The following is a 15,033-nucleotide window of genomic DNA, read 5'->3' on the forward strand; positions in this document are numbered from 1 at the left end:
AAAGAAAAGGCAATAGGGGAACACTGAAAAATACACATAAGAGAGAGTAAGATGGAGCCAAACTCATTGCTTTAAAGCATTTGGATATTTCAACAGTGATTTCTAGTCCAACTCTCCTATTTTACAAATAATGAGATTGAAACTGAGAGAAAGAAAGAGACTCTCATGTTACAGAATGAGTCCATGACAAAGGTTGACCCAGAATCAAATCATCTCTTTCTCCAAAAAGTACTATCAGTGGAGCTTGGTTGAACTGGGATAGAGGTTTTTGTGATGAAAGAGGAAGAAAGGACACAGAAAGAAACTGAGACACATCAGGGATGAGATAGGAAGAGAAAGACAGAAAATTGGCTAGGTGTTGTAGGTCATACTACCTTGACCCCTTTTCTGAAACAATCCCTGATCATGGGCAAACATCCCCCTTTACTTCCTTGACACTGTCTTTCCCACAATTAGGAAAGAACACAGGAAGATCCAAGGAAACCTATCTGGAGAAGCAAAGCTAAAGTGGGTAGGATCTGAAAATAGACTTAGCATCCATAGATTTCCTCCTCATCCGGAGATGGCAGCCAGGCTGGGGCCAAGTTTGGACCTGTCTGTGACCAGAGGCAGCCCAGAGGTTGGAAACAGCCAAGGGAATAACAAAGGACTAAAAATGAGCCTTGCAGAGATTAGAATCTTCTCCATCCTGCTCACCCCTCCCCCTGTTCACTTGCTACCACAGCTTTTAAAGTTTCATCCTCCTGCAAAAAGCTTCATTGTTAATTACTAGGGGAAAGGGAGGTAGGAGTTAATTGAATTTCAAGCCTACAATCGCTGTTAAAAAAAATCAAGGTGGGCAGCCAAGAAGACCAGGAGATGTGAGCAGTGCAGCTTACTGCTTAAGAACATGAGTGCTGGAGCTAGACTGCCTCAGTTCAACGTATGTGTCTGCCACTTACCATCTGCCTGTTTGGGGCAAATCACTTATCCCTGTTGTACCTCAGTTTCCTCTTTCATGGAATTGTGTTAGTAAAATGACACAGGTCTTATCTGTGGCACAATCTAGGACCAGGACCATCCTAGACTCTAGCCCCCGCTGCCATTGCTAAAAGCCAGGTGACCAGGTGGCCCAACCACAGGTGTCCGTTCCACCTCCATCCTAATGGTATTCACTTCTCCTATTTCCCTGCCCCCTGTAAAGGTATAACAGGACCTGTTTCTCCCACATCTGTGCTCTCTCCTGATCTCTCTCCTACTCCCTCGCCCTCTTCCCCCAGCCAGTCAGGCTTCCTCCACCTAACAATAAAAATTTTCTCTAACTTCAGTGTTTGGTGTGTTTTGTGATGTTCTTACAATGAGGATTAAATAAGCTATTAAAGTGTTCTGGCACATAGTAGATACTTAATAAATGTTAACTTCCTTCCATATTTGCATCTCTGTGATGATACTCTGGAGAGAGTAAAGCCAATTAGATTGTGCACAGCCCACAGTAGGGGTTTACATTTTGGGTTAGTGGGTAGTAGCCACAGGGAGAAAAGATACAAATTGAACATAAGCATGAAGTTTCTAATAGTGTTTTCCTGCAATGGAACAAATTGTCTCCTATGCTAGTGATGTAAAAGCAGGAACTGGACAAGGAATGAGATAAGGAAAAGACTAAGTTTTGAATCTTTTTCACAGTCTCCTGCCTGTAGCCAGGAGTCTATTATTCTGCTGAAATGAATTCACACCAGGAAGGGAACTGGGCTCCACAAAGAAGTGAGGAAATACAGTCTCCACTGAAGAGAGACTTGTCTGGTAGCCAGACTTTCCAGTATTGTTTGTGTTACTGGAAATCAGCTACTCAAGGGTTGTTGTCACACAAGAAAGAATTCATAAGTGAGACAGAGAAAAGTGTTATCAGACCTTACAACCCCCTTGGCGCAGGACAGGGGGATTCCCTGAGACACCTCCAGGGAAGGGGCTAAAACCCATTTAAGAGGGTTACTGAACAAAAGCAGTTACTTCAGATGTAATTGCTGGTCTGTTTGGGGGGCTTGTTTCCTGGGTCTATTGTACAAAATTTCATTTTCTTTAAAAATTTCTACTTTATTTCTATTTTCCCTAAAAATCCCCATTTCGTTTGCCCCTCTTACACACATAGGCTAATATCTACCTAGCTACCTTAACACTTGAACCAAGAAATTCCTGGAAATTCTGGAAGAAGTCATACAGCTCTTTGCATAGTTATTTGATCTGATAATCTTTGGGAAAGTACAGCTAGGAAACAACAAATTTTCAGGTTGGGCCTAGTGGATTTGCAGAGCAGTACTGGGAAGTGGGTGAAAGAGTGTTTGGTGGGAAATTCTTCAAGACAAATAAAAAAGAAATATTTATTTTACCAGATCAATGTTAACCATACAAAGTATCAGGTATGTGGCTCTAACCAGATTTCAAGAGATGCCTTTAAGTTGCTGTGTGACCTTGGGCAAGTCTCTTGCTCTCCACAGGCTTCTAGTTTCCAGAACAGTTTAGGACCAGTAGTCTTCAAAGTAGTGTGACCATATAATTTATCACCCAAATTGAGAAACAACAGTCATGCTGTGACAACAGTTACACTAGATTGTCCAAGAAAACTAAGATGTACCTTGCATCTCTGACTCTCTGTGGCCATATGATTCTATAAGTGGCACAAGGAATGTGAATATTTGATTCTATGGTTCCAGAATAAATGTTTGGCTCTTGAACAGTTCCAAGAAACTTTGTGGCACTTTAAGTACCAAGTCATTAAGTTAAAAATCTTACTGTTTAATGGGACTGTGCCTTCAAATAGAAAAGGGAAGGACAGGAACAACACCATAAGATCTAGTACTACTTGGATATTCCAGCTTCCCTCAGAATCAATGTTTGAGACCCACAAATTCTGAGAAATTGAAAAGTCCTTAAAGATCATATACTCCAATGGGTGTCTATTTGTTCCCTTTTTCATTCTAGCACTTGGATCCTCATTTCAAATGAACTTCCACATCAAAACTCAATATATCAAGTAAATAAGAACAAAGCTGCTCTGGTTGGAGGACAAAGCAGGTGCAGGTATAGAGGTCAAATTTTAACTCATTTGGCCTCCCTCTCATCCCCTTTTCTGAAACCCTACAGCTCAGGAGTGCCAAGTACAGCATTCCAACCTGAAACCAGAAACACTAGACTCAATCTGAGGAGATGGATCTGCATCCCACAAATGTGGAGTGATGCTTACTGTGTGCCTTGGGCCAGTTGCATATCTCCAAGACTTCAGCTGCATCTAAAAGTTTCAACTTCCTGCGCTTCTGTTCTGACTTCAAAACAAAGAGTCTTGGGCCAACAAAAAGAAGGAAAATATAATAATGGACCCTGAACCATTACACTAAGCAAGCCTCTGCTCACACTCCGCTTTTCCCGCAGAGACTGAGATTCAGTGTCCCTGTTTTTGCTTGCCCGACAGAAGCACAGGAAGTTGAAACTTTTAGATGCAGCTGAAATCTTTAAGATTCCAGCTTATTTTGCCTTTAGGCAGGAGACCTATCAAATTCAATTAAACACGTTTCTTGATTTTTCAAAAACTTCCAATTTAGAAACTTGGATCTAAACCACCATAATTTGCTTCAGCCCACCACCATGAAAATAACATCTTTAAGAAACAGCTAACTTCTACTTTGGCCTTTTGGAATAGTAGAAAGGCAGGTACCTAGGAATATGAATCCCCTGCAGGCACCATAAATTTTTGCTCTGAAAATCACTAGGCCCAAGTCTCAGCTAATTGTACTTAGCAATTTCTCTTCTGCCTTATACTGTTTGTATAAAACTCCAACTCTATGTACAGCAGTCACTACTTGATGAGCTCACGTAATCCTTGACTGACAAATAAGAAATCCATTTGAGATTCCACAGACCTCCCAAACTTGCATTCCTTCAACTGCTTCTGTCTTAATTCTTCCCCATCATTGCTAGAGTATAGTTTGGACTGACAGTATTGCCAGGTAGAAAGAATACTTTTTGCTTTTTCATGTCTGAGGTCTCTTATCCTCTGATTCAAATGAGACAGAAAGAAATAGAATCATGCTTAGAGATGGATGCTTGAGACGCAGAAAGGATTCAGAGCCATCTTACACCAGAAGGAATTGAAGAGCAAGGGGTTGTTTAGCCTACAGTAGTAAGATATCTCAAATATCATCAAGACTATCATAGGGAAGAAGCAGGAACTTTCTTTCTTTCTTTCTTTCTTTCTTTCTTTCTTTCTTTCTTTTTTTTTTTTTTTTTTTTTTTACAGGCGGAGTGGACAGTGAGAGAGAGAGACTGAGAGAAAGGCCTTCCTTTTCCGTTGGTTCACCACGCGATGGCCACTGTGGCCGGTGCACCACGCTGATCCGAAGCCAGGAGCCAGGTGCTTCTCCTGGTCTCCCATGCGGGTGCAGGGCCCAAGCACTTGGGCCATCCTCCACTGCCTTCCCCGGCCACAGCAGAGAGCTGGACTGGAAGAGGAGCAACCGGGACAGAATCCGGCGCCCCAACCAGGACTAGAACCAGGGGTGCCAGCACCATAGGCAGAGGATTAGCCAAGTAAGCCGCCGCGCCGGCCAAACTTTCTTTCTTGTGAACCATGTATTCTTGTCTGAAAACTCCCAGTGGTGGGAGTTGTCTGGCCCCCAAGCTGGTCTGTTTCATTTGGAGCAAGTAGGATGATCAGGATGTTCTTGCCTGTGACTAGACCTTTCAGATACTTTGAGACAACTTTCATACCCCATCACAAATCATTTCCTCAAATCTTTTCTTGCAGCCAAATGTCACCAGATTCTTTGTTCCTTACAAGATATTTCAAAGACACTCTCCACCCTGTTTAATCTTTTCTGAAATCGCTGTAGTCTATCAGTGTACCTCTGAAAGCGTGAGGTACAAAGTCAGGCTATAGCATGCTGGGCATGATCTGATCAGTGAAGAGGACAGTGGTATTAATGCCTTTTCGTGGTGCAGACACTGTTCATTCAAGATCATCTAAAATCAAAATGTGTTTACGTACCTGTAAGTTTTATATAAGACAACAGTATAATACATGTGCAAACCAACAGAAAAGTGTTTTTTTTCCAAAAATGTGTAATAATAAATCATTTCTTCCTCATTTTGTCGTTAAAGGCTTATTTCTTTCTCTTGTTTCTTAGAGAAAGGGCACCCTAATTAGAGCTTGTGTTTATGCACAGTAAAATTCATATTGCTGGAGCCAGCATTTGGCCCAGCAGTGAAGATGCCTGTTGTAGGGCCAGCATTATGGCCCAGGAAGTTAAGCTGCTGCTTGATACAATGGCATCCTATATAAGAGTGTTGTTTCTGATTTAGCATCCTGCTGTTTATTGCCCCCTGGAAGGCAGCAGAAGATGGCCCAAATAACTGGTTTCTTGCCACCCATGTGGGAGATCAGGATGAAGTTTCTGGCTCCTGGCTTCGACCTAGCCCAGACCTGGCTTTTGTGGTCATTTAGGGAGTGAACCAGCAGATAAAAAGTCTCTCTTTATGTCTCTCTCCCTCTCTGCTTCCAGATAAAATAAAAATAAGCTTTAAAAAATTATATTGCCTTTTTGTATCCCAATTATATAAATGACTATATCTTCTTTCTACCTTTCTTCTGATTATCTATTATTCCATTCATATAGCCTTCTTACTAAAATATAAAAATATTGACAAGAATGAGACCAAAGCTAAGCATTTTTGTCCTACAGAAATTGTCCTTCCGACCTGTGGCCATTCTAAAATTCTAACATCAATTTACCCTCTAACCAATGGTTTTGAGGTCACTCTAAACATTTACAAATCCTCATAAATTTACTGTACTCAATATCGTAGAAAGCCCCAATATTCTATATCTCCATTTCTCTTTGCTTCCATTCCAGAATCCTATTGAAGAAAGGAGCTGTTATTCTGGCAAGTCCTATCTTCAGGATACCAACAATAATATCATAACGATTGTAGATTTTCTTCTAGAAGTTTCTGAAAACAATTTCCTAAATTAATTGTAGAGTCTTTCCAAAACCAAAATCAAGAACATACATTTTTAGACTTTTCCTTTTTTTTATTTGAGAGATAGTACCACAATTAGCCATCACTACATATGTGACATTTCTGTAACTTCTTAATGACTGTTTTCAGTACCCAATGAAGCCATTCTATGAGATGGGATTTAGACTGAATTTTAACAGTAAAGTGTTTTCTTTCCATCTCTAATCCATAGCGAATTGTATCTCCTTTCTATCGATATATGATTTATTCATTTTACATGACTCTCTCTCTTCAACAATGAAGAAGGAAGACAAAGAAAAATATGATCCATTTTAAAAAAAGATAATCAAGGCTCAGACCAGAAGTACGCATAAAGAGTTTGTAGCACAGTGGATTTATGGCACAGCCAAGATAAAAGACCAGCTATTCAAATATCTACTGCTCTTTACATTCTTCTACCGAATCCAAGAAATAGAGTTGCTGAATAATATATTATCACATTGTATATGAGCATTTCCCACTATGATGGAATAAATGATCCCAAAGGACTTTTAGAAAACCTAAGAATTGAAATAGCTCAATCCAGGACACACTGTGACAATCCCTAATCCTGGCACCTAATCTAAGAATTAGTTAGGTTCAACACAGAACCTGTAAGGGTAAGAGGGGATGCTGAAACTACAGAAAGTGGTGCTGAAGTTAAATACGGCTGGAAACTGAAAAATAAACTATCCACACTCTCCATTCATATCTAGTAGACACTGCCTAATCTACTGCGTCAAGGGAATCTGCTGGTAGGCTATGTATCTGCGATTTTTTCCTAAAGACTTTAAGGTCTTGAGAGCTCAAAAGGGAGCAGCTAAGGCCATCTTGCACTCCAGCAAAGGCAGGGACAGATGGGATGTCTTCCACTCTTTATCTTGGGCAAAAAGTTGAGGCCCTTCAATGGTCTCCAGGACTGGGAAAACACCTGAAGCAGCAGATGCCACCTACTTGCCAGAGGACCAAGGCCCACCCAGAGGATGGTTGATGTGTGTTTACTTTCTTTACTTTTGTCTGTTTATGGGATTATTTTAATATAATTTAAAACATATTGGGCTGGAAGGCTGGCAACACATTTTAAGTAACTGCCTCCACAAAAGAAACCAAATTGAATCCTGACCTTTTAAACTCCTAACTTTTCCCCTTTCTTTCTTCATCACACTTTCCAAAGGACTAAGAAAGACCACACGGGTGCTTTTTGTTTGTTGGTTTTGTTTGTTGGTTTTCCTTTGTCTGCTCAGTTCCTCAAAATTTGTGGACTTACACTCTTGTGGATATACTTCTGCTCTGCATAGAGGCTCTGTGGAGAGGTCAGTCCTAGCTTTGGAGACACGGCCAGACAACAGTAGAGAAATGCAATGCTTGGTAGCCTGAACTAAATGAAGACATCACACCACGAGGGGGCTTTTAACACCTTTTTGTAGTGAGTGTTATTTCCTGGTAAGAAAGTAAGCCAAAATCCCACCAAACACTGTGCACATAGACTGGCACAGGCTTGGGCCTTTGCCCCACAGTCACCCCAGTGGTGGACTGGAGGCTCTTACCCTTTGCTCTTCCACCGCTGAATCCAATAGCTTCCAACCACAGTAGGCTGTGGAACATTGGCCAATGAAGAGTTCGCATCATCTTTCCAGCGCTCCTGACCAGACTTCTCTGGGATGAGCGGCTGAGCAAAGTACAAGGCGCTCAGGCAGCTATGAGGAACCACATCACTTACCTGGAGTCCCAAGGATAGCGAGCAGGAAGCAGGAGGCCAGTGTAGTGAAGGCACCGTGGTGTGGCGCGAGCATCCTAGGACGCCAGGGGCAGCGCGCGGAGCGCTCGCTCCCTCCTGCGTTCTTTCACTCCTTAGTCCGGTGAAAAGGCAGGGAGTTAGAACCAAGGTTTTTCAGCAAGGAGTCTAAACAGTGTCCTCTCACCTCTCTCCTCTTACCCCTGAAATCTGGCCCCAGGGCTCCTTTCCCCTCCCCGCTAGCCCCGGGCAGCCTTCTCTTCCTTGATTTGGAACCAGTCAATGCCTAGGCAGTCTCTCCCAGCACTCTCACTCTCTGCTTACCCCTGTCTCACCCAGGCTCCCAATTCTCTGATAACCTTTGGCAGCAGGTGAGCTGTCTGCGTTCCTGGGGAGCCCCTACACCAATCCTGTGACACCACAGGTTCCGCTCCGCTTCTCCGAGGCACTCCCAACTTTCTGCAGAAAAGAGTGAGAGGAGATGGCAAAGTACGGAAGGAGGAAGCTCGGTGCAGCCTGGCGCAAGGCCGGGAAAGAGGGAGGGACACGGGTGGGAAGCCTAGAGGAAGGCAACCGTCCTCGCAAAGCCAGAGGCGGCTAGTGCGGCCAGCCAGGAAAACACCCAGAGCAGAGTGAGGGCCCTAGAGCTGAATCAAGCTGTCGTGCAGTAGGCAGGGAGTGCCTAATGCGGCTGCATTTCCCTTTCCTCCTCTCCAGAGCCCACCGGCCCCCTCCCCCAGGCCGATTTCCCCTTGGCCCGGACGTGGGGCAGGATCGGGAAGGGTGTGGGGGCTTGTCTCAGGGAAGGAAAGGAAACACAGACGTCAACGTGGGTGTGCTCCAAGAAGACAGTTCTGGAGCTCAACTATGGCCTTCAGAGGCAGAAAGTCTGAGAGACTGCCCCTGCTTTGAGGGCAAAGGTTGGCGACAGATGGGTGCCACACTCTGCTGTGGCCAGACCAGGTAAAGAAAGGTGGAGAGGAAAGCTGTCTGGAGGCTGGTGGGGCTATAGAGATGCAGATTTTAGGGAAGTAATTGGTAAACAATCTGTAAATAGCTAGAAACTCAAAGCAAGTGGGTGTTGGGGACTCATTAACTGGAGAATTTCAGACAGTGAGAGCCCATGGAGACTCCTACAGATCTCTAGTCCTAACCTTTTGTATTACAAAAGAGGAAACAAAGGCTCAGAGAGGTTATTTGCGTTTCCATAGGTAACACAGCAGGACAGAATGGGTGCCTACACTGGAAAGCATTTCATCTTTCCACTCCTCTGTCTTCCCAATGAAGATAGGAGCTTGGGCTATGGAAAGAGGAGAGCAGGATACCCATTTCCCTTGGACTTTGTAGGAGAAAGGATTAATCACAACTTGCTCCCTTAGTTCCACTTACCTCTACTTAGCCTCCTTAAAACTGTAAAAAGAAAATCCAGGGAGTCCTCTGAGTACCCCCAAGATAGACTTAGGGGACCTGGACTCCGCTGCCTACACCATCTTCTTCCTTTCTCTCAGGCTGCCAGTCAAGAGAAACTAAAGCAGAGAAAGAATCAATAACTGACCCCCCACCAAGCAGCTACAGCTTGGTGATTTGATTCCAGAATTAATATTCAAAACCATCAGATTGTGCAGGTCAAACACTTTAGTGATGTAAAAGACTAATAACATTGGGCACATATTCAAGCATTTTTCAAAATTAACCGCTTCAATTTATACAGTTAGAGAAACAGAAGTACAGAGAACAGAAAAGACATGTCCAAGCTCACTCAGTGATCACTATCAAGGCTAGAATCTTGTGACTTTAAAGGTCAGTCCATTCCTTTCCATTTTAACATATGTGTGTCCCCATTTTGGCTCTCATAAAGTAAGTAGTTGCACAATAAGCAGTTCATTTGGAATCATTTTACGAATCACCATTTTCAAACAAGGAAGTGGTGGTCAGAAAGTGTGTGAAACCATGAGTAATCAGGTTAATAGGCAGGCAGATTGGTAAATTGAGGGTGCAAAATGCTTGCTTTCCCCAAAAGTTATCTTTAGCTAGGTCAAAAATGCCTGCCCCAGTCCTTGGGAGCTGCCAATTTTATTATGAGAATAGCAAGGGAGTAGTCATTCCTTCCTTCTGAGCTCACAGTTTACTGTAAAAACAAGTTACCTATCCCACCTCTCAGCAAATAAGATTACAGATCAGGTCTTTTGATGGGTTTTGTCCTTACCTTATAACTGAATGTCAAGCTGATTGTCAAGTTTTTTCTTCCCTAAAATTGTGCTTAAAAACATTACTACCACCAGTCCCTTTGGGCTTTTCCTCCCTTGGAGCCCCACTCCAAGTCACTCTGGCTGAAGGTCTCTGACGTAAATAAATCTTGGTTTTAAGTACATCTTGCCTCTTTGCCTTGTCTGCCCCTAAATTCTTCTTCCTCGTGAGACAAAGAATGGAGGTAATCTTTTCTCCGCCACTGTTTCACTCATAACAAATCTACTAAATTAACCATAAGAAAATTGAAGGCACTCAGTGAAACAAGAACTAGACTGAGAAGCAGGAGGTATACTTGGGAAGAACTTGGGAGTGATCATACACTTTATGAGGAACTCAAGTTAGAGTATATTTGCAACGAGGTAGAAGTTACAGGCTTTGCTTCTCGGGCAATCTGTGTGGTTGTGCAGTACCACCCCAGGTTAAATTAAGTATCTCAGCTGCCTCTTATGGAGACAACCCTTCACTGAATTCAGTTTCAGAAAAGCTGGTTTTTTCTGAAACAAAGTACATCTAGTTTCGCCCAGATGAGACTCCCTGATTTTTGCTACAGTCTTAGAGAATATTCAATTAGGAACATCGGGAAAAGCATTGTGGTACAGCAGGGTAAGCTGCTGCTTGTGACACAAGCATCCAGTACTGGAGTGTCTGAGTCCCAATTGCTCTGCTTCCTATTCAGCTCTCTGTTAATGTGCCTGGGAAGGCAACAGAAGATGACCCAAGTACACATGCCACTCATGTGGGAGACCTGGATGGAGTTCCTGGCTTGTGGCTTCAGCCTGGCCCAGCCTTGGTTGTTGCAGCCATTTGGGTAGTAAATCAGCATATGGAATCTCTCTCTCTCTCTATCTCTATCTCATTCTTTCAAATAAAAATAAGTATATTTTTAACTAGGAACATCAAGGGACCTGGTTTTAGTGTTATGTCTGTTATCTTCGCCCAGTCACACACTTTGGCTAGGTCTCACATCCTCTTTTAATATTAGTATTAAGTGATTAAAAGTACCTACTGGCCAGCGCCGTGGCTCAATAGGCTAATCCTCCACCTTGGGGTGCCGGCACACCGGGTTCTAGTCCCAGTCGGGGCGCCGGATTCTGTCCCGGTTGCCCCTCTTCCAGGCCAGCTCTCTGCTGTGGCCAGGGAGTGCAGTGGAGGATGGCCCAAGTGCTTGGGCCCTGCACCCCATGGGAGACCAGGAGAAGCACCTGGCTCCTGCCTTCGGATCAGCGGATCAGGGCGGTGCACCAGCCACGGTGCGCCAGCCCCGCCGTCCATTGGAGGCTGAACCAATGGCAAAAGGAAGACCTTTCTCTCTGTCTCTCTCTCTCACTGTCCACTCTGCCTGTCCAAAAAAAAAGTACCTACTAGCACTCTGGCCTCAGAATCAGCCCTAAAGGCATTCAGATCTGGCTGAAAAGCCCATGAGAGTATTTCAGGCATGGAAAGCCAAGACACTCTGGCAAAAGATCTCTGTGAGTGAGATCCCAGTGGAAAGAACAGGTCTTCAAAGGAGGTACCTTTCTCTGAAGGGAGGAGAGAACCTCCACTCTGACTATGACCTTGTCTAAACAAGATAAGAGTCAGAGAACTCAGAGGGCTTCCATAGCCTTGGAAACTCATGACTGGAGCATAGAGAGATTACTGATGCCATAGACAGGAGTGTCAATTGTTAAGTCAACAACAGGAGTCACTGTGCACTTACTCCTCATGTAGGATCTCTGTCCTTAATGTGCTGTGCATTGAGACTTAATGCTATAACGAGTACTCAAACAGTATATTTCACTTTGTGTTTCTATGGGGGTGCAAACTGTTGAAATCTTTACTTAATGCATACTAAACTGATCTTCTGTAAAAAAAAAAAAAAGAAAGAAAGAAATTATCAATTCCCAACTTGACTCTCACTGGGATTAAACATGACAATAGGTCTGATCTGATTTCATCATCATTTAAAAAAAATCCTCTATTATTTTTCACTTTATGTTTCTGTGTGGGAGCAAACTGTTGAAATTCTTACTTAATGTATACTAAGCCGATCTTCTGTATATTAAGATAATCGAAAATGAATCTTGATGTGAATGGAAGGGGAGAGGGAGTGGGAAAGGGGAGGGTTGTGGGTGGGAGGGACGGTATGTGGGGGAAGCCATTGTAATCCATAAATCGTACTTTGGAAATTTATATTCATTAAATAAAAGTTAAAAAAAAAAAGTACCTACTATATGCCAGGCCCTGTGCTAGGCTATATTTTGGGAATGCAATAATGAATATGATTGTTTAATTTCTCTTCACAGTCTACTATAGTCATATTAAAAAGATAGAATTTAATGTATTAATCCACCTATGTCAAATTATTTTCACTGCAACTCACAGTAAAAACAAATTTTTATCTCATGACTCTGTACATGCATACATTTACATATAATTGAACTAAAAGATTTATAAAATAATACTTACCTTTACTGCATACTGCAGACTCTGGAATTTTCCATTCTATTCTAATTTCCATTTGTCTTAAGCTGAGTACTAATAACTTGAGTCATAATCCATTAGATGAAGTCATAACTCACACTTTGAAAATCACTTTATTAAAAAATATTAAAAATTGTGTTAAGGGTATAATCAAGAGGGAAGATTTAATTCCACTACATGGGGGCTCCAGAGAAGTCCCATATTACTAGAAATTCGAAATATGAATAAGTGTTGAGCAGCAAAGAGTGATTTCTTGACAAAACCAAGCAAAGACACACAGGCATGAACATTACAAAGCATTCTGGGAAAGGGCTGGAAGCATTGTGTTACTATAATGAGGACAATGGCAAAAGAAGACCCAGAAAACAACTTTTGACTTGTTTATCCAAGCCCTTGGATGTAAATCTGGGAAGTTTTAAGTTGAACCAGGAAGTTAGGTTTGAGTCACCAGCTAAAACCAGTAATTCTCAGATTCAGTTTCTATAGTTGTCTAAGAATTTAGCAATGTTTGCTATGACTGCATAGTGTCTTTTTGCAACTATACTTTTTTTTGTAGTTGGGAAGATGGCAGTACACAGGCTATCTTTGGCAAATGACTTTGAGCAAGTTGCTTAATGTTTCTATGTGGCAGCATGTTTTTGTTAATGAATTAAATATATTTATTTTTAAAATTGTGGGTTGGGGCCAGCACTGTGGCATAGTGGATAAAGCCATCACCTGTAGTGCCGGCATCCCATAAGGGCACCGGTTCAAGTCCCGGCTGCTCCACTTCCGATCCAGCTCTCAGCTATGGCCTGGGAAAGCAGTAGAGGATGAACCAAGTCCTTGGGCCCCTGTACCCACGTGGGAGACCAAGAAGAATCTCCTGGCTCCTGGCTTCAGATCGGTGCAGCTCTAGCTGTTGCAGCCATCTGGGGAGTGAACCAGCAGATCGTGTTGAATCTGTAAATTGCTAAGCATTTTTTTCATTTTTATTGATTATTTGTATTTCCTCTTCTGAAAAATATCTACTCACATCCTTAGGCCATTTCCTGACTAGATTATATATATATATATATATGTGTGTGTGTGTGTGTGTATATATATATATATATATATATGAGCTCTTACTGTAATAAGTAAGTAAAACTGTGAACCTACTAGAGGAAAAGAGATTTTATCTAACTAAAAACTACTTAGAAAGCGAAACAATCAACAGAGTGAAGAGACAACTAACAGAATGGGGTTTTGTAATGTGTGCATCTAATAAAGGATTAATACTCAAGATATAGAAACTTAAAAAGTATACCTTTAAACAACTTTCTAGAGCATACATTCTTCAGTTTCTTCTATTTGCTGTAAGTCCCATTTAGCATTTGAGTTGGTAATTCTCAGTAAGCAATAGATATCCACTGAAGTAATTTAATTCAAGAAATACAAGCAGCAATCAGCATTTTGGAAACAAAAGTCTTGTCTGTTATGCAAAGACAAACTGATAAAAGGAGAATTGAAGACAAAACACACAATGGTCAAGTTGTAGATTTTCCAATAAGAGAGATAAGGAGAGCAGATATTTAATGCTGCTGATCATCACGTTTAGCATCACAGCTGACTAGGAGTTTTTTGTTTGGTTGCTGTTTTATTGGGGAATGACTAATAGCTAATTCAATCTGATTCATATAGACCTTGTTTTTTAAAGTATTATTTATTTGTTTGAAAAGCAAAGTTACAGAGAGAGGAAGAGACAGAGAAAGAGATCTTCCATCCACCATTTGACTCCCCAAATAGCTGCAACAGCTGGGAATAGGTTAGGTTGAACCCAAGAGCCTGAAACTCTATCTGGATCTTCCACATGGGTGAAAGGAGCCCAAGCACTTGGGCCATCTTCTGCTACTTTCCCAGACACATTAGCAGCAAGCCTGATTGGAAATGGAGCAGCCAGGACTTGAACCAGCTTTCATATGGGATGCTGGCATTACAAATGATGGCTTAACCTGCTGTGCCACAATGCTGGCCCCTGGATCATATTGACTTTGAGAAGGAAATGGATACAATACCTTTGCCCTTTTAACATTTTGTAAAACTGAGCAATCACATACTCTGTGATTCAGCAATGCCACTCTTATTGCATATCCCTAAAAAATGCATAATGTTCTTAGTGATAAGCAATAAACAAAAAACAGAAAAATCTATAAACAAAAACTATAAATAATACAAATATAAAGGCATAGAGGCATGAATAAATAAAATGATATAGTTGTTAAACAGAATATAAAGACACAGTGATAAATGAATTACAGCTACATACCACAACAGGTTTTTATTATTATTATTATTACCTAGCAATTTATCCACAGCTGAAATATCTCTCTTCAGCTCCAGATCTCTGTCCACTGTTTTTCTGGATATTTCCAATGATATCTAATCATATTTTTGCCATTTGATGAGTGTTTCAGTTTTTTAATGACATATTTGAAGCAGCACTTATTGTATAAGGCCCTCTGTCTCCTTTTCCAGGGCGGACTACTGCATGTAATTTCTGTACTCCCAGAGATTGCTCTGCATATTTTCTCTACAGATAG

At 41.9% G+C, this 15,033-nt stretch overlaps 1 protein-coding gene across 6 annotated transcripts in view; it reads right to left on the reverse strand.

The window, feature by feature from the left end:
- Positions 1 to 8,510, reverse strand: part of LOC100358984 (vascular endothelial growth factor receptor kdr-like) — a 291,681-nt gene extending 283,171 nt beyond the window's left edge. For 2 of the 6 annotated variants that reach the window (XM_051827734.2, XM_051827731.2), the window contains exons 1-2: positions 8,084 to 8,510; positions 7,745 to 7,874 (exon numbers count right to left, since the gene is read on the reverse strand). In XM_051827734.2, coding sequence (XP_051683694.2) covers positions 7,745 to 7,817 — 73 coding nt within the window. In that variant the 5' untranslated portion in view covers positions 7,818 to 7,874; positions 8,084 to 8,510. The remainder of the gene's footprint in view (positions 1 to 7,744; positions 7,875 to 8,083) is intronic. The other 4 variants (XM_070067438.1, XM_051827733.2, XM_070067437.1 and 1 more) reach the window with 2 other exon arrangements.
- Positions 8,511 to 15,033: the final 6,523 nt, after the last annotated feature.

This window comes from Oryctolagus cuniculus, chromosome X, assembly GCF_964237555.1.
Source record: "Oryctolagus cuniculus chromosome X, mOryCun1.1, whole genome shotgun sequence".
NCBI lineage: Eukaryota > Metazoa > Chordata > Mammalia > Lagomorpha > Leporidae > Oryctolagus > Oryctolagus cuniculus.